General features: G+C 42.8%; 1 protein-coding gene across 1 annotated transcript in view; it reads right to left on the reverse strand.

The window, feature by feature from the left end:
• The window catches only part of maml2 (mastermind like transcriptional coactivator 2), a 34,906-nt gene extending 10,360 nt beyond the window's left edge, over positions 1-24,546 (reverse strand). Inside the window, exon 1 of the mRNA XM_079166327.1 lies at positions 23,247-24,546. Within this exon, the coding sequence (XP_079022453.1) occupies positions 23,247-23,657 (411 nt within the window). The 5' untranslated portion in view covers positions 23,658-24,546. The remainder of the gene's footprint in view (positions 1-23,246) is intronic.
• Positions 24,547-25,890: the final 1,344 nt, after the last annotated feature.

Raw genomic sequence — 25,890 nt, forward strand, 5'->3', positions numbered from 1 at the left:
GGGAAAATGTGCAGCTTTTCAACTTTATCGCTACCTATCAGAGTTATATAGTGTGAAAAAGGACTGCAGTAATCACTGATGTTCTCTGTGTCTCTGGGGCGCAGCTGCAAAATATGTTGTTCTTCCGCTACCCAGTAACGCACTTGGAAGGAAGAAGAACTAAAGAGTGCTACTTCAGTTTTGAAGGCTTTGGGGGCGCAATGTCGCTCAGAAACGTCCTTGTTCACGTCACTTTTCCCAACAGCAAAAATGGCATCCCAAAATATGATGTCAGTGGATGTTATAGACTTCGGTTTAGATTTGACAGTGTACATTTTACATTGTTTTGGCTGACTCTGATATTCAGCCATATTCAGCCGGAGAGAGGCCGCTTTAGGCTGCAGTAGCAGCGGGGAGGATATGGCCAGCAGGGACCCTCCAGAATCTGAGCTGCCGTGAGCAAACATCAAATTCCCCTCAGATGCCAACAGAAACGGAATCTTTCAGCTGTAATGAATGTCAGCGTGTGCAGTTTTTGTTGGAAGCTGTGGCGCGCAATGCATCCTGGTACATGAAGGCACAGCCGGCACGGCTCCACAGCAGGAGGGATCAGCTTTTTCTGTCAATACAGCACACGCTGGAGAATTCATTTCTTTAGTGGACTCCATTTACGACAGCCACATGAAAAGGTGGCACATTTTCACTTTAAAAGTAGCTTGAGACCCATGACAACAACCAGTGTGAACGCAGAAGAAAGCCCCATCTTGTTCAGCGTAAGACAGAGAGCTATGTATGTTACCCGTTTGTTTCCTTTATTTTTAGAGAACTTTATGGTGCAACAGTTTCAAAGCTCTTTTTGCTGGTGTATTTACAGACCCCCTGCCATCTAACAATATATAAAATATCTACAAACTCAGACAAACAATAATCAAAGACGCAGGTTGTGAGAAGATTCCCATTAATTTAGTCATTTCTTGCATTAAAATGTTCTTGTTTGACACAGGTTGCAACTATTATAACATGGCAGCAACTGAATTTTAACAAACTACAGGTGACAAATAGGGAATACATAACTTTGACCTAACTCAAGGTCTAGAGTTCTGAAATGCTGCAATGAATCGAAACAATCGATGCAATTAATTAACTAATAATGTAAAATGCACAATATTTGCCAAAAACACGTCGTATGGTCCTGTGAGTGTAGTGTAATTCAGTCTTTGCCTATAGCACGTCTTTAAGTATGTATTTTAATAACATTAGGCTTTTGCGTATCAAAATTTAAGTGGAAAATGCAATGCTTGCAAAAGAAAACATAAGAAAATATACTTCTTCACAAAAGTAAACCTCAGTAGAAATGTTCTCAGAGACTAAGAGAGAGAGAGAAATCTTGTCAGATGATGTAATGACTGGCTGTATGATGCAAAGTTAATACAGAGACCATTTTAACTTGGAGCTGTTCCATAAGTTCATCCACAGTAGGTCTCATTCACAAGCTCCCTTCTGCCATCTTCACCAAAATCCAGACTATTAAACATTGTGTCTCTATAGACTACAGGACATCTGTTTTTCTCCAAATGCAGATGAAAACAGGCCCTCTAGTGTGTGCAGCTCAGGCACACTTTCTCTCGTTCCAGAGGGCTCTTTCTGGAGAAGACAGACAGCAGTACTCCTCATGGTTCAAGGCACTGTCTGAGAAAACACATCATGAATAATGGAAAGGACCGTGGATGCGTCGCAAAAAGCCATTGTGAGACAGCCTGGGTTGCCTCACTCCTGCATCTGTGCCATTTAAAACTCCAGTCGAGAGCAGTTTCTTAGATGAAATTCAAAACCGAAGCTTCTCAAGAACTGCAGTCGAGTTTCACTCGTGAGAGTGTCCTTCATTTATGTAAAAAATGATATATATATATATCTAAGCTCAAACACACTTTTCCCATTTCCAACAAAAGAAAGGACCATCCTGTTCACTCGGCACTCAGAAGCAGTGGCCTCCTAGCTGGCCTGAAATCCTCATGACAGATCTCCATGTGATCTGAAAATAGATTTTTTTGATTAACATTTAATGAGCTTAGAAGCTCTGAATCACTTTGAAAGTGACTCCTGCCGCATGAGAGGCTCAAACATATGTATTCTATACTGATCATCTTAGAGATGAAAGAATAACTGCTTACATCCATTTTCTGTGTTTGCTAAATGTAATTCACCGACTGTCAACGTCTGGATTAGCAGCAAGCAGAGTGCTCATTTGAGGATTTTATTATCGCAAAGGTTAAGGCCAACAACTGAATGTGCTTTCTAGTTTGACCTGGTGTAACTTTTTTGTGGAATCCATCCAAACTACGTGCTTTAATTGAACTAGTTGCAATTTCCCAGAACATCATTTTAGCTAATCACAAATGGATTTCCGTTTTGAGCGTTACATTTTCGATGCCGCTTATTGATGCCCTTTGACTGTAGCAGTGAGGAACCTGACCTTGGCCATGTCAGAGGAGGCTATCTATTCCTGGGAGCTGGAGGGCTGGTAGCCCGTGTGTCAAGCTGAGCAGTGTGATGATGCTGAGCGCTGTGGATGGGGCTCCGGGTGAGGCATCGCAGGGACGCAACACCAGGCCTCCTGGTACCATCTGTCAGTCCAGCGGCACAGCCCTCAGAGCCCCGCATGCTCTAAGGGTATAAGGTTCGGGAGTGTTCGAAGGTTTTGTGTTTGAGCATGAGAGCGTGGCTCAACAAAAGATCGAGCTTGCCAGCCTTTAATCTATTCACCAGAGCCCTGAAACATGTTGCAATCCGCTCCTGCGAGAGTTAGAAACCTCCCTCTCGGCATTTGACATGGAAAAAACAGTCCCAAAATAAAGGAATAAATACGGCTATTGTGTTCCTAGGGAGACATAATATTTATGCGGTTCTGCAGGTTGCATACTGTTGCAAGAGGGGATTTCAGCTTGGTTATTGCCAGATAAGAAACAAGAGCCCTCAGACCTGTGCCAATGTCATACAAAATTCAGCTATCTGCTTGCAGAATGCTGAGAAAGTGTGGAGGACTCTTTTTAATTATAGGGTTTACTAGCGGGCCTAAAGCTGTAAGCTATTATATTATATCCAGAGAAATTAAATAAATCATCCTGGATAGCTTGAAAAATTGAATTATTTAAAACGAAGGTAAGGAAGCTTATCCTGCTGTGATATAGTATGTAGTATTCACAAGGCAATTTATAGTTCCAGTGAAATGAGGTCAGGGCGGGCTGCTTCGTCTTTCCTGTAACCGGTTCTCTCTTCTTTTGTTTGTTACCGAGTCATGGCTCGTTTATTTCTCACCACGTATCAGGTAACCGCAAGGTGTGCACAGTGCATTTGACACAATGATACAACAACAAAAAGTTACAGATTTACCATGATTAGTTTGATGCCGACAGGAGAAAAATATTGACATAATACTGACAATTAAGCTTTTGGGCTTTAAGCCTCACAAAAGACTTAATTTAAAGAAAAGATTTAAATAGCACTAAGAGTAGAGAAAATGATAAAACTTTGCGAGGCGGCAACAAGCAATTATAACTGAACTTATATCTAAAATAGAAGTACACTCAGCTCCGCCGAGGCCATGGCCTATCTCTCCATGTTAACTAAAGTGATTAATGAATCATTTGTATTTGCGCCCCGTGATTCGAGTCCTCTCCCAAATTGAATTGGTTCCTTCTTGGCCCATGCCACACCCTTCCACCAAGTTTAATTAAAATGGGCTGGTTATTTCGTAATCCTGAAATACTGAAATCTATTGAAGCCAGGTTTACACTGTTGTAGACAAGAGCAGTCGCTTTGAAGGCTTGGCAGATACTTTTATCAATAAATTAAAACACTTTTCAGTATGTTTTGGTGGATAATTGAATAGCTGATAACATTTTTTTACACATAGTAAGTTATAGAGATTTTTTTTTTTTTTTCCTCAAACAGAACACTTGGAAACATCATATTCCAAAGACAAAAGAATCGTATTTAATCTGTTTCTATAGGGCATGTGCCATAGGGTTGCACAGGGATGTGCGTACAGGTTCATGGTGTGCTTCCCTAATCAGGGACGAAGCAGCACACTGCAGAGGTGGGCTACTTTTGGCTCATCAGCACTTTGCATCCCCACACTTCCTGACACAGTTGTATTAGATTGAGGCTGCCCTCCAGAGAGCAGGCAGGAGAGAAGGATGAGCAGCAGCGGCAGCAAGAAAAAAAAGGAGAGAGAGAGAGAGAGAGAGAGAGAGAGAGAGAGAGAGAGAGAGAGAGAGAGAGAGAGAGAGAGAGAGAGAGAGAGAGAGAGAGAGAGAGAGAGAGAGAGAGAGAGAGAGAGAGAGAGAGAGAGAGAGAGAGAGAGAGAGAGAGAGAGAGAGAGAGAGAGAGAGAGAGAGAGAGAGAGCTTTGTGGCAGCCTCTGGGAAATGGGAAGAGATGATAAGAGCTCCTTTGAAGAGAAATCATCCATTATGTTTACTGAAGGACAATTTTTTTTTAACAGTTAATGTAGCTCAGCTCCAACATTCCATGGAGGAACTTGCTATTTTAATAAGAGGCAGCTTGCACACTAAAAAAATCCTGTTGGAGACACTTCCCATTCAAATATCGGCTCTCCATTATCCAAATGCAGACATTAAAAGCCAGCATTTCCAATCACTTCCTGCTTTGCCATGTCTTTTGTTCAAAATCAAGCAGATGAGATTAATATGATATCTCCGGGGCTAAAGGAGGCTCCTCGAAAATATGTGGGGCCCCTTAACAAAACAGTGACAGGCAATGGTGGCATCTCTGCAGTCACTGCACACCCAACACAAAGATGAGAATACCTGAAGTGAGAGTGCGTGGACAAGGTATGGAAAGCTGAGTCATTAGTCAAGCGGATTTTTAACACAAATGTATTCCATCCAATTAATCTTGACCTGCTCAGGTAGGTTGAATGGCCAATTAATTGCACATAATATGTATTGAGTATATTCCCGTGTCAGGGAGAGTTCAAGAGCTGTGGTTCCAGGCAGTCAGATTACCAGGATGGCAGAGAAGCAGTGAAGTGATCCTGGGAACAAATATGGGGTGTGTGTGTGTGTGTGTGTGTGTGGGTGGGAGGGGGCAGGCAGGCAGGCAGGCAGGCAGACTCTGCCAAGGCATCACCGCAGCACCAGTGAGGCCACGCCACTGCAGACGTACCACAGGTCACCAACATCGCAGTGACAAGCCGTCACATCACATCACCCATGGCCATGTGGCTCACAGAGCTCCTGACGCTGCTGTCGCCTCTCATCTACATGTCATTCTTAACCACAGAGACATTTACTGAGGAGGACTGAGGGCTCCCACACTCAGGAGCAATCCCATGCAGCACTGTAGCTTCCAGAGTAAAAGGGATCCTATCGATAAATTATTTAATGTGGGAAACTACAGGATGTGTTCAAATTCACTGGCCACTGAGCAAATGTGATTTAACTGCCACATCCTGGTCTCGAGCCACAGCATATTGTTTCCTATTAAAAGACGAGTCTGTCTACACCTAGTCATTGTGAGAGAGAGACAGGCGATGGACAGGAAGATGTCCCGCCATTTAACAAGCGCAGAGCGAGTCACGGATACATCTCATGCCTTCCAACTGCATATAGGCTAAGCTGCTATTGTAGGGTCTAATTTAGTGGTAACACATGCTTAAACAGTAAACACCCTGTGAGCTGGAAACACCCTCTATCAGCTCTTAACTATTCCCGTCCACATCTGAAGTGCTGAATGCTGCGCACCAAAAAATGAAAGGACACGATGCATCTGCCATGATGACATGCTTCTTGACAATTTGGTATACTGTCTGTGCGCTGTGTCCACTAGAATGTCAGAGGCATGAGCTAAACTATTTTCAGGCTGGGAAACTTGAGGGTGTGGGAAGTTTAACAGATCCGAACATTAAAAGGATGCTGAACAGCAAAGGCTCAGACAATCCCTGCAGACACCAGAGGTCACTGTGGGTATGACAAAATGAAACTAGATCCTCAAGTTAACAATCCTAGATGTTGGGAATAGTTATTCATTACATTAGAGAAGGTACACTGATTAACGCATTAGGTTCCAGTTTTTGTTTTTTTTGTCTTCATCACAGTACACAAACATGTAACAACTACAGAGGTGAAACTAATAGACTACATAAGACAGTAGAAAAATCAGATTTTGGCTTCTCTGAAAACAAATTCCTTGTTAAACAGGCCCGAGGCGCTCCGGAAATGTTTGTACCCTTTAAAAAGTCATTGCCATACAACCACAAGTACCTTTTTCCCAGCAACCGTCAAACACAAGGCCTGCCTCCGGTCATGCCACAGGAAAAGGCCCATAAGCAGGGAACAAGTTCCCTTCCTGTTTTCAAAGACGATTCCTATGGCATGCAGAGCCGTTTCCTGCTCGCTAGGCTCATTTCACCATCTCAAACATCTGGCTGCTCTTCAGCATGCAGCTGCAGCACGGTGAGAGCCAACAGTGCCACTGCTGAGTTGAGCAACACAGTCCTGAGCCATTCCAGTCATAACTCTGGCCACTAGAAAGAAAAACCACCAACTAGCTGTACTAGCTAACGCGAAGCGTCCAACTAGTGCGCATTATTTCGGATCTGCAGCAACTATTGATGAGATTATCTTTAAACGGGCTGATTTTATCACTCGGTTATTTGAATGAAGAACTCCTTGATGCCCCCTTTCAAGCACAGCGCCTGCAGTTCCAAATCAGGAAACAATATGCGTCAAATGTCTGATGTGATTGCAGCAAAGTGCTCTTCAGCAGCATTGCTGTGGCGATTTCCCAGTGAAACAAGGATCCATTTTATATCCCGTGGGAAACCTGGGCTGAGTGGTTAATGCTGTGCTAATGCTGCTTCACTCAGCCAGGTCTTGATAAGCCTCATGCTTTTAGAGGGGGGGGGGGGGGGGGGGGGGGGGGGGGAAACACATTTAGTGTTTTAAACCGCTTCAATGGAGAAAGCTTGGAAAAATCCACTAGTTGAAAAGGGGATACTTGTTGAGTTTTGTCGTCTCTCTCAGCTTTCACTTAAATTACACACACACGCATTAGACAGGCGAGCAGTCACAGTAATCTGCACTCATGCGCTGAAAGAATCCCCCGCTAGTTCGGTTTGGAAAGGGACTGCTGCAGCTAGAAAGTAAGAAGAAAAAAATAAATGAGTGGGAAGCTTTGTTTGACTCCCACTCCTATCAGTGCTGACATTCCAAATAAGGGCTGTGAAGACCGGTGCTGGCAGAGACGGACACAGAAAACACTGCAGAGCTCTCACAGACTCCAACCCAGGAAAAAGTGTGTGTGGGGGTGGGGGGTGGGGGGGGGGGGGGGGGGGGAGCATTGGGGATCATGGTGCAGAAAATATGTGACCTCTAAAAATGTATCATCATCCTGACATTTCCCAGAAGGAGAAATACAAAACATCACATGATACTGATATATGATAGATATTAGTAAGATATCATCCATGAAAAACAAACCTGGCCTTGACTGTGGCCTGAAAAACAACTGGTCATACTGTTGAAACTGGCGAAAAGTCTTTGGATCAAGTTTGACTACCACAAAAACATATAACTAAAACCTAAAAGGAATCATCGCAGAGAGCAGTTAATGAATGACTGCACTAGATAACTTTGCACGCTGCTGGCCAAATGATGGTATGAGGTAATATTTTTAAAGATTTTTTGGGTTTTGAATCATACAGTCTGCTGCCTGCATATGTTGAGTTAATTTTTACAATCATATTTACAAAAGAATAGCAGCAGGACGCCGTTTAACAAACAAGCTCTGATAAACCCACTTTATGCTTCATTACCAAGCAGACAAACAAAGTTGACTAGTTTCTGGTGGAGGTGGAGACCAAAACAGAGCTAAAAGTAAAGTGAATATTGGACTTAAGATTCTGGAATGACTCCAAATGGATGCTAACATTTCAAGTGAATGTGTAAGAAGACAACTGCTGGTTCACACATTAGTCACTTGGTGATAATATGTCAAGACTTTGTCAGCTTTGCCCCCTAGTGGTCAAAAATATATTGTACAGCTTTAAGTTTTGGTTTGTCACTTCCTGTGCACAGACAGATACCACATTTTGTTTACAGGCAAAAGTGTCTTTTCTATTGCTGCCCCAATTTGAAATCTGAGCCGACAAGGGCAGCTTTCATTTAAAAACACATGAAGAATTCAAAAAAGACATTTAATTCCAAGGTTTGCCTTAAGTTGCCATCCCATTGAGCCCTGCAGATACTTAGCTCATCACTGCCCGGGCAAGCGGTGGCTCACACAGTGGCAGGGAGAGTTGAAGGTTGCAGCAGCCTATGTCTCCGGGCAAGTTTCTACCTGCAGCCAGCTCTTGTGTTTGTTTAAGTGGGCCTTGTGACTCAACGCTTTAGGTCTTTTTACATGTCGCAGCTGGTGAGAGAGCGAGAGAAACAGCTCTCAGTTAATCTGTCCAAGTGGAAAAAAACAACTTTCCCATGATGTGTTCATTGCCATTCATTCAAAGTTGAGGGAAACACTAAGCAACCGTTGTGATCGCAACATGATTAAGAGGATTTGTGCTGATAAAGACACTTATGGAAATAAATGATCCCCTAATCCCACCTCATCCAAAAATAGTCCATAACAATTAAAAGCAGGTCCTCAGTACCTGCAGTGGCATTGAGTCAAGTAAACATCTGGTTCGTTGCTTGGAAATAGTCTTGATGGTCAACATGTCGGTGTATACAAACTCTTCATAATTACATTTGAAAAAAGCTATTTGCAGCTACTACTTCAACTGAGTTCCACCAGGAACAACTTAGCAAACTCGTAATACATAAGTCACTTGTATGTATGCTTGGTATGACAACTTAATTGACAGTGAACGTTTAAAAACACAGCAAAGAAAACTGCAAAGACAAGACATTCACATCCATGTGGCTCGGAGGGAAGCACAGATTCTAGTCATGCTCCCTCTGCCCGGTCTGTAGAACAACAATAACCTAACCGGACAGAGGCTGTCGGGAAAGATAAACTGGCAGACTGCATTGATGGTACAAGTTGGAGAAATTGGATTGGGAAGTGGAAATACAAGGTAATCCATCTCTCACTTCCAGTGTACAAGTTGCCCGGCAAACATAATGTCGTTACCAGAGGCTGATAATCTGAACATTATGTACATTAACAAGTTATTAATTAAGTATAAAATGCAGCATTGTATGGGTTGCCTCAGTATGCTTCTAACAAAAATAAATATCTACCGTTAGTGTCAATGTGAGGGTTTTGGGATTATTGCATTATACATAATGCTGCCGTCACATTAAATTACACCCTATTAGGTCATGGTTGCGTATATGAAACTATACGCATTTCCATCCCAGCAAATTATGATATTTGGTCTAGGTGGAAGAGATTATCCTGCTTGCTTGTGTGGATTTCACAGCTCAACTGGCAAAGCGTCTCTTCACTGACTAGACAGCTGTTTTTTTTCCCCCCCTCGCTTTAACTACTTCAGGCAAAACAGATGAGCTCGGTGATTCAAACTCAGCCAAGGCAGCATAATAGAGGGGAAAATTCCCTCTCACCAAGGGAATTAATTCACTGGGAATGACAAGGACAAACACTGATAAACATTAAGTGTCAGTATTTCAGTCAGTGCTTTGAAAAGTTGTTCTGGTATAATGTTCTAGTAGAGCGTATTTGGCTAAATACATTTAAATATTGTATATTCTCTAGATCAGTGTTCCATTTAAATAAACATTTAAAAAGACCACTTGTTCCAGTATAAATAAATAAACTATAAAAAAAGAAATCTTTGGTGAACAAACACTGTATCGCCGGTCATTTTACCGAAACAAGGAAAAACGTGTTAGTGATGTAAAGCACATGATACCACGCTTATTATCTCACGGCAGGGCCACAAGATGTAGCGCTGCAGTGCGAGTCAAACCAGTGGCACCAATCTACGAGACAGAAAAGTGCAGTTCTAACACTCGCCTGTAAGCGGTGCATGTTTAAAAAAACAACAACACTGTTTGCATGTAAAGGGCAACATCATGAACAAGATACGGTGCTTTCACTCAGCCTTGCTGCCAATTTGTCCCCAGTGGCTTACCCTGGCTCTGCAACACAGAAGTCCCCTGCGGTCCAAAAATTAAAACTGTTGACAGGACACCTTTAACTAAGCATGGCCAATTATTACGAAGGTTGTGTATTTGCACAACTTTGTTTAAACCCCTACTGCTATTCCTATTCCTTTCCTTCATACACTCCCAAGCGCTCCCTCCTTGAGGAGAATCTGCAGCCTGCTAAATGCAAATGAGTTTACAAGCCAGTTCCATGAGATGGTTAGCGACTAAAATTAAAAATGAATAAAATACAAAAAATGGAAAAGCATATTTAGTCCAGACCTCCTATAAGCACATGTTCATGTTTGATTTAAAAAAAAAAAAAAAATTAAATTAGAAGATTTCATGATAAATTTTCAAATTCCTATTTAGTGCTAGGGCTGATGTTGAAAATGTTGACAACCAATAAATATATATCTCATTCAATATCTTCCATTGTTACAGGACACTGTGTACAGAAAATATTCTACAGCACATGATAGAAACTCATTTTTCTCTTCAAGGACACCCCCCCCCCCCCATCCAACTACCTAGGCAATCTGTCAAGTGAAGTGAACAAGGACTTGACGTTAGGAAACTGAGTGGGCTTCGATTAATGTATCACATTCGACCAGTGCCTGTGTGTAGCCGGACCACAGAACAGCGTAGGTTATGGCATAAAAAGGCTGGCTTTGTTGCCGGATGTGGGAAAAACATCCAATAGACTCTAAAAAAAGCACAGGAAGGAAACTGGGGGTGGGGTGGCAGTGAGTAGCAATGGGGGTGTGGTGGTGGAGAGTGGGAGTGAGAAAGGAATGTTCTCTTCACTTGCTTTCTCCCTCTTGTTATCATGCATACGCACACATAATAACCCCACTTTCTCACTAACGGCTATGAAAAGAATGCAGCATCACCGATTTTCTCTGCAAGCAGAGGGGCAGCAGAGTGAGCCTTCACTTGCTTCATGATCGTTTGCCATCAATTCAAAATAACAAGTCGGCCCAAATAAATTTAAAGGGGCCCTATTACAGGGAACATTCCCTCTACCTGTGTACTTACAGTGGGGGATTCAATCTTTTTTAGGTTTCTCAGCTGACACAGTGAGCAATTGATTGATGGAGAAGAGTTCAATAATTCATTGATTTATAATTGTATTAATCATTGGGAGGCACCATTTCCCCTGGCACATACCTCCCCTCCATGTGCCAGATATAGTCTGATATGGTGCAAGTTTGTTTTAAGGGTCCACTTCGCAAGCATATGTTTAATCAAAGCCGATGTCGGTGTAGACCGCTCATGCCCTGGGTTAAAGGTTGACCAGCAGACTGCACATATGATCTGGTCTTGCCCTAACTTTGCTACATTTGGGCGTTATATTCTAAATGCTTATTCAAAATATTATGCCCCATTTGGATTTAGTCCACAAGGCCGCTTAAAGCGGCTCCAGTGTCGTCATAGGCTTCACCTCCTTAATTAATTGCTTTAAGACTCATTTTCATCTTCTGGAAGCAACACTTACCACCTGACTTTAGCAGATGGATTAAATATACAATTGTACTTTTTGAGAGTGGAGAATTCTTCTTTTTTTTTTTTAAGTAAAAAGGGGCAAAAACTACAATTAAAGAGAATTAGGAACACTTAATATAATACAGTGAGAGCGTAAGGAGGTCTTTTACAGAGAGGAAGAAGGTGAATATGAAAGCCCTGACGGAGACAGTAGGAATCACCTCCCTGAACTTCCCTTTATCAATATGCTTATTTCCCTTGAAGCTTAAAATACACTTAATAACCATAGAAAAACAAGTACCCGGTTACGTAATCCAGTAAAACACCACAGTGCCCGATACTTAAACTTCAGGATCACAGTCTCCGAGCTGCCACAAACGTTAGGCAAATCACAAAGCATGAAGTCAAGATGACGGTTACAGCCATGTTTACACAACTTAAACAATTTGGCTGGCGTTAAGGAAAACCTTGAACTAAAACTCAGAAGGCAAACATGTTCCATCATTCATCGTCCAGGCAAGATGCTGGTACTGTCTGCCACACACATCTCAGTGAGACTCCATGTATCTGCTCATTACCCCTTCATGTAATCCTTTCACGGGAGGAAAACAGATTTCTCTCACTTGTCATGCAAAGACAACATAGCGTTGACATTGTGAAACGTTATGCACGCTTCATCACATTTTTTTAATCAGCTGTTAGCCTCATTTGAATAAAAGGGGGACTGCTGTTGATGGCCATCAACCGGTCCTGCACAAAATGAATTCAGAAATTGCGTTTAACTAATGTACAAATAGCTGTTATCCGTTAACTGCAGCCATATCATTAGGATCAAAACAGAATGATTTAATCAGTAAGCAGATAGCTCTCCAATATATGCCAGAATAAATAAGAGGCTGAAATTGGTCTAACATATCCAGCACTCTGTCACTATACAGGCCTGCTTCCTGCTAAATCCTCGCTGTAGATGATCCGACAGGGCAGATGAAGACCAGAGATCGTCCCCGGGTTTCACTTCCCGTGTGCTGTGGATTCAACAGCAGTGTCTGTGTACCTCTAGGTAAGGTGGGGAGAGAGAGCAGGCGCCATGAGCATAACTCAGCACCGTGACACCTCACCACAGCAGAGCACTAACACAAACATTCCAGCTGCCACTTCCCAGCCTTATTGGCAAAGCTGAGGCAAGAAACAAGACCATCTATGTTCCTCCCCTAGACCCGGGTCTAATGCTCTAGACAGGCTGGTCTAGCAGTCTGAAACATTTGATCTTGGATTTGACAGCTGTGGGATTTTGAAGGCTGATACCAATACCTATATTTTTTGGGCAGCAGCTATTTTGTTAATTCATATCCGACAATGTTAAAGCCCCAAAATGGCAAAGCTGTAAAAGTTCCCTGAGCTTCATTTTTTTTTACTCAGAAGGGTGGGGCAGCCTCTGAAATTGCAACCATTAAGAGGAAATTCCAGTTTATTCCAGTTATAATAATAATAATATCTTATAACAAATTGGCTTCAGTATTATTGTACTGATCTGGGATCACAGAAACCTTGTTACAACAAGCCCGACGAGCCAACAATCGAGCGGTCAATTGATCAGACATTTGGAAGTACAGCCAAAAGTGAACGCACCACGATTGTTGTTATAAATCCCTTGTTGCATTGGAAAACTGCCTAACGCAAGTATGGTAGGTCACGGTTATACTGTGATGGATGTTTACAACTGACAGTTTGGGTAACAAAGTCTTCCTTTGTTTTCTCCTCTGAATAAAGTCTGTCAGTCTGATGTCTGAACACTCGTATTTCTTTCCCAGTCTGACTCCTTTTTTTTTTGGCAATGTTCAACCTTCCCAGATATCAGCAATTATCTAGGAGACTACAATATTTAAAAAAAAACAACAGTAGAAGAAATGACCAAAACTATGAAAATAACATCCTAGATGTAAAAAAATAAAAAGGAAAAATCCTTTCCCACAAGACAGGGCGAGGCAGTGGTGCCATCCACGACACTCCTGGAGGAAATCCCACCACACTGCACAGCTAGGATTTAACGAGGCAGCTGTCTAAAAAGAAGCCTGAATCTCTATCAAGCTGGCGATACTGAAATAATCGAATATTGAAAAAAAAACTCCAACATAAAGCACAGTATGTTGGTTTGATTCCAATTCAAATGCTCACGTTAGAAGATAGGACAGCGTTCAACGTTGCCACACATCGTTATTGTCACCGATGAGACAGAGAAAGGGTGTGTGCATATTAAACACTTTCTTCAGAGGAAAAAGAAGATGAAGAAAAGGAGATGTCAAGGACTAGAGACAGAGAAAACTGTAACAATGTTTACTTGAGCTGAATTTTGCTATTAGTTCCTGACATTCATTTCTAAAACAATGTCAGCAGCATTGTTTCAGACATGCAAACATGGTGTGTCAACAGCGTTGGTGACTTTCGCCTCTCATATATTTCACATCTATAACATTCCCCCCGAGGACAACTGTAGCAAAGAACCGAACATCACCACTATGCAAATGGGGTTGAACTATGACTTAGACCCCAGAGCACAGGAGCGGGAGGGAGAGGAGAGAAGAAAAAGTGAATGCTTGTGCCTCTTTTCAGCACTCCGCAACTCTGGAGCCTGGGAACTTCAGCAGCTTGGCCAGGCTCTGAGAAATATCCTGAGCTGTAATGTAAACATGTCTGAACTCTGATCTAGCATGGCCCTCCCCTCCCCACTTCCAGTTTAACCCGGAATTCTGTGCAAAGGGGTTTGCCAGTGACATCAGGAGCCCACTTTCTCATTTCCTGAGCGGGGTAATGACCCTGGGGAGAATAGGCTGTTTGAAGTCCCGCAAAGAAAGCCGCTTTGCTCTGAACCCAATTGTTCCTCAGCAAGAGGAGTCGAGATGGCTGCTCACATTGGGCTGGGAATGGTTTTGTCTAATAAATAAATCTTGTTGTGAACCCAGTAAAAGCCAGGCTGGAGAAAAGAATTACAGCAAGGGTGAAGACGTTACGTTAAACGTGACAACACATCCCCCACACCCAGTTCTCTGATATTCAGATCTGTTTACAACCGGTCCAAGAAACGCCGACATATCAGGTAACTGATTGTCAGATAAGTGTGAGAACAGCGATAGATAAGGTCTTGTTTATCCAGTGCATCGCACAACAGTCGGCTCTAAAGCAAAACCTTCATCGCTGACAAGCTGGCGCACAAACTGAATGTCGAATATATGAATACCGCTTTTCTTTCATTTTGCATGCAACTTATCCCCTCAATCCACCTTGCATGCACTGCACATAAAATACACCTGAACATGCTTGTTCCCACAGGGTTCCAGTTTCAGCACAGGGTAGCAAAGCACTTGCGGAAAGACACTCCAAGGCACTACCCTACATCCCCCCGCCCCCCTCCCTTTTTTCCCCTCTCACACACACACACATACACAGAAAATCCTGCCCTCCCTCCAATTAAGTCAAGCAGGAAAAACCTGACAAACCTCAAAGAGCTCTCTCAGCAGAAGAAATCGCATCAGGCATGAACGGCTACCTCTACAAGGCCCCTCTGAAGATATAGATGTACATAAACATGGGCCTTTCTTGTTAAGTGGTTGCCCCCGAGCTTCACATATATTTTATGTCTAAATTCCAGATGATGAAAAGCCATGAAAAAACATGTTTCCTCAGCCAAATGGATTAAATAGCTGCGATGGAGCGCTAATGTATTAGTCCTCCGATCCAAATTCCCCGTCGACTTCGGTGGCGCAGATGAGAGTTTGTGTCTCGAGGTCCACATAATGCTTGAAATTCAAACAAAGTGCCCGGCAACGACGGGAAGCATGCTGAAAGCACAAATCAACAACAAAGGGATACAGTGGGGACTCTCTAATCCAAACCTCTTGGGAATGGAGGTATTTCAACCCAGTGAAATGCTCACTTGGATGAAACGATGAATAGTGGGGTAATTCATATTCAGAACATGAAACGAGTATCCACGCACAGTCACAAGAGTCTATTGCGCAGTCTAATTTGCAGTTGGAGGATCAGCAAGGAAATTTAAACAATTGTGCAGCCTCTTTGGAACTCATTTTCATATTAGGTGAGTGTATTAGATAGCAGGTTAGACTATTAAATAAATACCATGTAGACACAAGTAAAGCTCCAACTAACTTGTATTTTCTTATGGACCCATCATTGTTTGCAAGTGTGTCGCATTTTGGGGGTCTATTAACAGAAATGCAATGTAATATTCATAGCCGTTTTCATTGGTGTATAATCCCCTGAAACTAAGAATTGGTGTGTTTTTGTTAGCTTAGAATGATGATTTACATCTATAGAGAGCGGGTTGCCTCTTGCGGAGGGGTATTTCAGTTGGTTGCAATCTGCAAAATTAAAAATTAAACTAAACAGTCAGTGATACAAAATGTCAGAAAGTGCCTAAAAACGTCCATCACAGTTTCCAAGAGACCACGTCCTAAAAGTGTCGCTTGATAAATGACTTAAACAGTTATCAGGATTGATGGAGATAATTGTTCTATTGATCAACTACATGATAAATCGATACATTGTTTCAGCACTAGACACATCACATTATACATGCTCTTTTAATCATGCGAGAATAAACAATGCCAAACTCATATTCATGACCTGTTATGCTTTACTGCCCTGGGTGTAAATTAGCAGAGTGGACAGAAAAACAACACAACCTGCACCACCGGGGAGGAGATGTTGCAAGGTTGATGCTGATCATGTATTTTCTGAAATGTTAACGCTGTGTCTGAAGGTAAAGTGGTTACCTTGCAAGCTCTGCTAGAGGCCACGGACCACAGCCAAGGACTTCAACCAGACGTCTATGGAGGAAAGGCTTTTAACCCGGGACGGGCAGCAGTTCCAGGACGACTACAGGCTAAATTTACCCTAAAGACCGGGCTGTTGTATACCTCCTTCAGCAGCAGAGCAGACCTGGCCCACCTGGACTCTCTGAGCATGTACACACTTATATTGTATCAGCCCTTGAAGACTGAGGATGAGATGGGTCTGCTACATGATTTTGGCAGCCCTCTTCAAAGACAGATACAGCCTTCCCATAGGCTGCTGAATAAAACATAAGGCGTGTGCGGCAGGGTGGGTTCTGTGTGTGTGTGTGTGTGTGTGATGGGTGGAAGGGTGCTTGAGTGGGGGAGTGGGAAGATTTTTTTTTTTTTTTTTTTGAAAGACACCACTACTAGACATACTGTAGAACAGATGATCCATGAACGCCTTTGATTTGACACACATCCTCACTGCCCTGCTGGGTGTCTGGAAGCTTTCGTCCCCCCCCCCAATTCATATGTTTTTCTTTGTTTTCTTATTGTGTCTTTTTTTTTGTAATTCTACGCAGGTTTTTTGGTAGCATGGAACTTGTTCACAAAATCTAAATTAGTCCAGAAAAAGAATGAAAGTGTGCTCATTTCAGGAGGAGAAGGCGATGCAAATCTTGCCAGGTACAGAGATGTCCCAGATTCACAGAGCACCGTTTCTGCACGTTACCGCTGCTTCTGCACGACGCCACATTTGCTGAGCCCGGTCTGTTTAAGACAAATTATACCCAATATATCCTACCTTTTGTTTTCGACACAGATAACATTAAATGTATAATCCAATCAGAATATGACAGTATTTTAACATTAAAAATGATCAACTTACATTGCTTTCTTTTATCCGAATAGTCACAAAGTAGTGCAGTTCATACAAAAAGGGAGTGAAGGAAGCTTTATACTTCTCAAGTTTTAATTAATTACTAAAACTGCATAATCAATAAACCCTTACTCCGCTTTACTGCCGCTCGGGCATTTCACTGTTCTCCATCATTCACTGATATAACTTACACTAAGCTCATGAAAGCTTTTACTGTACATAATGTCTCATAGGTCTTTTCTGGGAAAAGCCACTGGTGCACAGGAAGTGATACATGTTTTCTGGCATTAACACTGTTTGGAACTGGGTTACCGTCGGCTGGACGGACACGGAAAAGAGAGCCAGTATGACTGCTGAGCACAAAAACAAAAATCGATTGGACAACAACTTAAAAGTTTCATTTTCGGACACCATCATACTCAAACTAATGATTTGTTGAAGGTCCTGACTTATGGCATCATGACACTGGATAATATTAAAAGCTGCAGTTTATAAGATTGTAAATTCAGCATCTGTAATATCTTTAGTAAATGCAGTCATTAACTCAAAAGGGATTGAAAAATAAAGCTCCTCTGAGGAATGACAGTCATCAGTGAACTTTGTTTTCTGGGTGTCCGGGTTGGCTACCAAAGGAGAAGCTTGTTGGGGCCGGTGCCCCGCTCTCCCTCGAGGACAGAGCAATCACAACCACAGAATTGATGTGTTAGTTGTTTAGAACACATGTATGCTGATGTGATGATCATAAAACTAGGTTTACTGGGGAATAGGGACATTCATTTCATGCACGATTTAGCCAAAAGATGATACTGTAGCCATTAACCAAGTCAGAATCAACATACCGTCTAAACAAATGTCATCCAGAGGCAGCAATTTCCTGGAAACGGACAAGCCACAGCATTCGCTTTGTGCCAGATATGAACCTATACTACTTCCCCCTTCCTCAAAGACAAGCTGCGCAGATCTAGTTGGTGCTAAAAGTTTACGAACTGCCATCGGACAGGACTGTGGAATGTCCAGAACATAATGTTACATGGCCCTCACTTTTATTACACAAGTCAGTAAATCTGGCCGATGCATATCAGTTAAAAAGCTGCCGTCATGTTTCCCTGAGCAACATGTGACGATGATCCCTTTATGTGGTGTCAATCAGAAGACACAACACAGAGATGTGTGGAGGGAGAAGTCAGAATAATATTCACCTATATGTTACTGCCTGAAATTAATCTGACAGTACTTGAACAAATTAATATAAAAATAACTATTTCGTAGGCAAATGACTCCTAACTGCAATCACATGCCATAGTGTGCTGTACTCTCATGTCAGAGGGTATCATTTTGTTAAAATAAATCTATGGTGGATCATTAATGGAGGGTGATGTATTTCTATCTACCCATTGTGTACAATTACTGAAAGGTCTATCAAGTTTTCGTATTATATTGTTACAGTACGTGAGCGGTCAATAAACACCCTTTAGACGAAAGTGCTTTTTGTCAAACTATCATAATAAGTAAGGCACATCTGAAAATATCATGTAAACAGAGTATTGTGACATTTAATACTTTCTAATTTCATGTGTTTTTTGTAAAAAACAAACAAAAAAAAAGAACATATTTTAAGATACATATTCCACACCTACAAAATGCACTATGCATAAACAGAATTGGATTGCGGCTGTGTTTAAACTCTATCTTGGAATGAGCACTAATCCCAAATAGAAGGAGGAGATTAACAGATGGCTTTACCACAGTATATGAAGGCCTATCTTAATGTATTTTAATCAGAGCACTACGAGCAGCACGACTCATCTCACAGCTACAGTCTATACAATGGGACAAGCTTAATCACATCAGGCTTACAGAGTAGCCGTGCTGTCAATAAAACAGCACCCACGGCAATTCCAGTCCTCGCTAAAGGGGACTTAAAGTAATTCAACATCCAGACCCACTGACAGCCAGCTACCCCTAAAAGACAAGAAAAAAAAACTTTAGCCTTCCCATGACAACATGGGAGTGATCTGTGGGATGAACATGGATCCCTACTTCATCCACGGGGTTGGGTAAAGCAGCGGGCTTCACTGTGGGTGGCCCCCATGGACCTGGGCTAATTGTTTCACATCTCAGCCGAGGCAGGCTGAGTTCAGACCACCGGCAGCTCTGATTCAGGCGGTTCAACAGCCAAACAGGGTATGCCAGGAAGCACTTACAGTGCCCACCCCACCCCACCCCGCTCTCACACACACTCTTCATCCATCATACATGACCACCAGAGAGTAACAGTTTCTTTTTTTCTCCTTGCTATTTGAGCAAGCTGTCAATCCACTGGTCTGATCCACCCGAATTAAGAGGTGTGACTATTCTGTTTCATGGTCATGTTGGCTGAACAAAATGTACTTGAAATGCAAATACATAGAGGGGTCACACACAAATGGTGCCGTACAGGAAGTGATGCATTTTTTGTCATGCAACTAAAGAAATTCAAATCCTTAATTACTATTAAAATAAAAATTGTCATCCTGCACATTTTGTCTTGAAGGACAGTATTCTGCACGACGCCATTGTACAGCGGTTTGCAACCTTTTTGCTGTGTGACCCCTGCAAATGACGCAATATCAAACTGCGACCCATCGTCACCGTTGCATAGACCAACTGTTCCTCCAATTCATGCAAACAGTTATTTTCTTTCCTTGTTTTAATTGTAATCATTTCTAAAGTCCGGAAGATGGGAAGAGCAAAGAACAAGGGGACAGAAAGGTTAAATTGGGGCAAAGTCTGAACATATTGTTGTTGTTTATTCCGCTTTCCTCCCCTCTTAAAAATATTACAACCCATCAGATTTATCTTGCAAACCTTTGGTGGAGGTCCTGAACCCTTAGTTAGGAACATCTGTTCTGTCAACAAAAGCACAGTTGCCAATTCTGACCTTTTGTACAGGATCCTGCAATTGTGCCAAACACGTAGAATTTGAAGATTATTTGGGCATTGTGCCTTTTCGGGGTAGCTCACAGTAGACAGTGACAGGAAACATAAGGAGAGAGGAGAGGATGACAAAGTTATTTGGCCAGATTTGAAGCGGGGACGTTGCGGCTAAGTGATTTCTGTTTTAGACCACGAGATGACCAGGATGCCTTTTAAAAAGAGCTGCCGCCGTGCGGTACACTGAGTTGCAAGTGGGCAAACACAACAGGCAAACACATCAGCATACAAAGCACTTTCCCTGCGAGCGTGCGCTGCTCTAGGCCTATAGTTCTCAGATCTGTCACTAGAACAAGACTGGGTAATAACAAAATCCTCCCAGTGCACACAGGACTGTTAATCACCAGGCATCCCTCGCCTACTGCTTTTTCAAGGCCTGTTTGACTTAAAGTAAACACGTGCAGGAAATGTATTCAGTGGCTCTAAACATTTATATGGGGGCCTTGTGGTTCAAACAGCTTCATGGCCGGCACATCTTTCAAGAAGGTGCTTAGTGAGCCATTTGTTAAGGGCATGATAATAGGGCATGACAATGCATGGCATGCAACATGCAGCGAGGCTTGTCGAGCCTTTAGTTTGTGTACTCGTTGATAGGCCGTGTAAGATGACGGCTGAATCTGATGAAACTTAACGTCTGTACATTGTAATACGGGGCTAATGTTTTGTAGGCTCCATCCTGACCCATTTTCTGTGCTGAATGTATTTACTGATACAGGTACGAAGGGAAAGATTGAAAAACTGTTTGTGAAAAAAAACCCACCCCAGAATCTATGAATCCATAAATATCCAAAGGCTTCGGACGAGTTCACGCGAACTATTATGGAAAATCATTTTTCTGAGTCGTCAGCTAAGTAAGCTCTCGTCTTTCTTCTTCTCCAATTTCATCTAAAAGAATATCCTTTGTTAATCTGGTCTCAATGAGCACCGTTGTTAAGTGCTGCTCACTCTGCACTCCCAGCCAGTCATAATCCATTGTGTTGTTTGCCCCTCGCTTGGTGTACATTTCCAGCGCAAATTCCAATGTGAACAGTCAATAACATGCACAGATGTGGCCATTGTAGAAACCTTACTCTTTAATTCAGAAGAATGTAGTAGGGTGAACTACAACTGCACCCCAGGAAGTATCTGAAGCACAAGTTGTACTTATTGCCAGAGATTATATATTTCAAAACAAATTGCTTAAAGTATTTAGTTGCAAGTTATTCTACAAGTTACTTCGTTTGATTTGAACAAAATCAAGAAATAACTGCAGTATTCATCCTGGATAGATGCTGTATAAATGCATTAAGGGTGATTTTCTGCAATGGCTGCTGTTCTCCTTCGCCCAAATCATCAAGAAATGTGAAAAACATATTAACCTCAGGGTTGACAAAAACATGTACGCCAGGATCTCATTTCCTCCTCACCATCTTGCTGCACTCATCAGTTTTATGTAGAACACGCTACTCCAGAGTCAACATCAGTAAAAATGAAACAGCACGATGATAATGATGTTCCCTGACCTCTTTTAGACAGTCAACATAATCCATGATGTTGTGTCTTGCCTCCCATCATCATGTTCCACGGCTGCGCTGCACCTACCAGCATTAATTCTAAATATGTGGAAAGCTAGGAAGCTAAACTGCGCTATATATTAGCACCATAAATCATGGAAAATCTACTTTCCTTGTATGTGAGAAATCATGACACGTAGAGGCTAGAACCTGCTCAATGCCTGCGATGACAATGAATGAGCTGACGGAACAATCATTGTTGCCCCTTTTATGGCTTCACTGGAAAAACATTTTTTACGTTGTTTATTTTTCCATCCAGCAAATCTAGAGCGGGAACATCTGCGAGCTTTCACCCTTTTGACATCATATTGAAACGCTGCTTGGGAAATAATTCATAGTCTGGATGCTGAACTCCCACATGTCCAATGAAAGAAAACAACTAAATAAATCTCCCATCTCACTGGCTGTGCCCTTAACAGGAAGTCAGTCCTATCAGCACTAGCAGGCACACAGAACGCCCCGCAGTGTTTCACAGTCAAGTTACCCTACACTCTGTCTTTTACACGGCTCTGTTGTTCAGGGAGAATATACCGAAACTATACTGTCCTTTATTCTCAACACCCCTTTCTCTGAAGACTCTCAAAATAAGGTCATGCCGCTCCTTACTTGATACAGGATCCCTCAGAAACAAACAAATAAACCCTGTTGTTAAGAAGCACTTAGAGGAACCCTGTTCATTGGCAGGTGGCATCCTCTTGAGCTAATTCACGCCACACAGAGCAAACTGACTTATCTGTGCTGCACAATGAGAGAATGGCGCATATTAAATGGGTTAAAAAAAAGCCACAGAAAGAATCTGCATCCCTCTGTTTGGATCAGCTGCACAGTAGAGATGCTGACATGGTTTGAGCTCAATGCAAAACATCCCCATGACCCCAAAACAATTTCCTCTGAATGGATTGCTTTGCAAACCACCTTTTGTGATCCTGCATCATCCCATCCACTTCGAGCCCCCCCCCCCCACCTCCCCCCCTTTAAATCAGCAAGACCAGGAACCAAGAGTTTATTACTCTTGTTTTGAGACATTGTTGTGCCATTTGGTCTGGATTTGATTGTCCTGTACGGTTGGACAGAGCCTTCACTGTTTGTTCATCTGGCAGAACGAATCTTTCGAGTATTTTTTGTAGAAACATTACACTTTATCACTGCAGCATCGACCACAACTCTCAGCTGACCGGCAGATTGACACAAATGCTTGTAAGATCTCATAGTCTGAGTTTTACTGTCCTGTATGTTTTGGGCAGCGCTTTACCGGTTTGCTTATCATCACAAGTAACAGCAGCAATATAGTCAAAACAAATTAAAATCACTATGATAAACATATTCACTATGGTGTCAACCTCAAGCATCCTCCTAATCCTCATCATCATCATCATCATCATCATCATCATTGTTGGTGGCAAATCATGAGCACTCATTATCCCCACCATCACCAACTGGGTCTTTCCAAAACTCACCGCTATGCGCGTGGATATCTTCTGCTCGCCCTCGGCGCCCTTTAGCTCTCCGTTGGCCCTGCTGTACTCTGGAGGTTGCTGGTTCGATCCCCGGCCGCCCTTCGTCTTTCGGTTCCCGGGCCCTTGGTGGACTATGTTGAGCAGGTGAAGCGTGCTCTCGTGCTCCCGGTCCGAGCTCTCGGCCTGGCCCCGCTGGTAGCGGTTCTCGCAGGTGGAGTGGTGCCGCCTGCACAGCTCTATGCGGGCGCGCAAACGCTCCACGATGGCGCTGTGCAGCTGCGGTACCGCGGAGCCTCTGGAGGTGGCCACCACCGGCCCGTTGCCGACCCCAGCGGGCATGTTTCCTAAACCGACACCCAACATGGGTACGAATGCCCCTGCAGCAGACTGAGCAGGGGTCGCTTCTCCCATGCCCGCAGGTCCCCCCGACAAGTTTGTAGAGACTGAGGTCCACTGAGCTTATAATGGACCACAGCATGGAAGAAAACAAGACGTATGCACTCAGCTATGATCCCATGTGGAAAGAAAAATACTACACTGCACGCACGAAGTCACTTGAGAGAATTACGACGTAGCCTGTGATATTTGTTTAAAGACAAATTGCACAATTATCTCGTCAAACTGATAGGAATGTTACAGCGATGGGGAAGATTAAAAGACACTTGCCTATAAAGTAAGATACGGCCAGTATAAACTCACACAATGGCTCCACAGAGGCATTCAAAAGTCCCAATGTTGCAGAACTGTATTAGTGATCGCTTTCTCGGGGGTGCGACTATGTCAGCTTTAAATTAAAACTGAAATGATTTACAAACACGAAAGGCTCGCGGATGCACAGCTGGAATTGATCCACTCTTGCTTAACGACTCGACCTCTGCTCGCGGATAAATTATATTCAATATGAATCCCCTTGGATGATTCAAAACCACAGCACGCACAACTTCAGCTCCATCGGTGGGAAGATCGCTGGTACAACGCCATCCTACTTTATCTCAAATGTGCCACACTTGTGAAATAGTCCGGAGAAAAAAAAAAAGGAGCGAGCCCGCAAACTGTAAAATGCAAAGTGAGCGATTGGTCGCCAGAATGGGAGAATCGACCAAACGCACGACATTCACGAAACTTCCAACACTCACGGCATTTTTTTGTTTGGATTATAGTCCTCTCTCTCTCTCCGTCTTTCTCTTTCCACCCGGATAAGAAGGATCTGGTTGCAAATTACAAGTCAAAAAGCACAAAGCCGAAACGCGGGGGAGCCGTTGCACACACCGATTGAGATCCGTCTCACATAGTCCATTGACAATCGTTTGTCCGTGTGGTGCACCGAGGCAATAGCGGAACTACAATACACAGACCCTCATTGTATGAACATTCCTCCTTTGACTTGACACGCTCACGCGGACGTTGCGGGGTCCAAACGCACACTCTAGTGGAGTGAAGGCGGAACTGTCCTGTTAAGGCACACTGGGGTCGTGACAGAGGGAAAAAGGGGGATGTGACACCAGCAACGCGCGTGCAGGTGAAAAGTAGCTGATGAAGCAGAGGCAGATTTAGTGTTATGGTTACAAATATTTTATTGTGATGGTGTTTGAGATCCCCTTAATGGATATATTGCCGTTTGTGGTGTGTTGGTTTATACAGTAGAAGGCACTTCACATGTTTTTTGATATTTCTAATATTAAGGAACTAGAATAAAACACATAACACAAACTCAGTTAGTTACACCAAACTTCCTATACAACTTTGGCCACCATTTATATAAATAAATAAATAGAAAAGAGAGGGCAGACTTTATACAAACCAGCAAATTGCATCAACCAGGGAATTGCCATTCAGGGCCAGGACAATAAGACTGCAAATATAGGCATTGTTAATGGCAAGTTGTGATAAAAAAACTAATATATTTGAAGTTGCGGCTCAGTTGGACTTTCACTGGCACTGTCTGTTAACTAGTTTGACTTGTCTGCATGCACGTTACATCACGGGACACCATATTCATGCACACATACGGCACAAATATCAAAGCATACTTACATGTAACATCCTATACAGGCGACTTTCAACCCAAACACATTGATCGAACTGTAATGAAGAAGCTGACACTTAACGAGCCAATGTACCAATTAAACCCTTACTTGCTCCCGTCATGCTTGTCTACAAATAGGGTCCTTAATTTTCCGGAAACTGGAGGCGGCTGCTGTGCCTGAAGTGAACTGCAAGTCATTACTTGTCTAGTACAGTTTGTGTTCATCAATACCTAAAAGCTGGAGAAGGTTAAGGTTACTTAGTGCCTTTCAAATTAAAATAGGGGTATTTATACAAAGTAGATTTAGTTGGTTTTGCGTCCATTGTACTGATGATTTAAGTGAAGGGTCACAGGTGGCTGCAGACCATCTACACTGTAGATGAAGACTTTGTACTGGATGCCAGCACACTAAGGTTCACAACAACAACCAGGCAATCACACTGACATTCACAGAGACAGGATGCATGTTTTTGTGAAGCAGAAGGAAACTGAAGGCCCCAGAGGAAAACCACACAAACGTGAGGAGAACATGCAAGGTCCACACAGAAAGAAGCAAAGAGGACAGCAAACCTGTGAAACACTGACTTACCTGGATGCCCTTTAAAAAGGTAATAATCA

Source organism: Pholis gunnellus (genome assembly GCF_910591455.1).
Source record: "Pholis gunnellus genome assembly, chromosome: 9".
Lineage (NCBI taxonomy): Eukaryota > Metazoa > Chordata > Actinopteri > Perciformes > Pholidae > Pholis > Pholis gunnellus.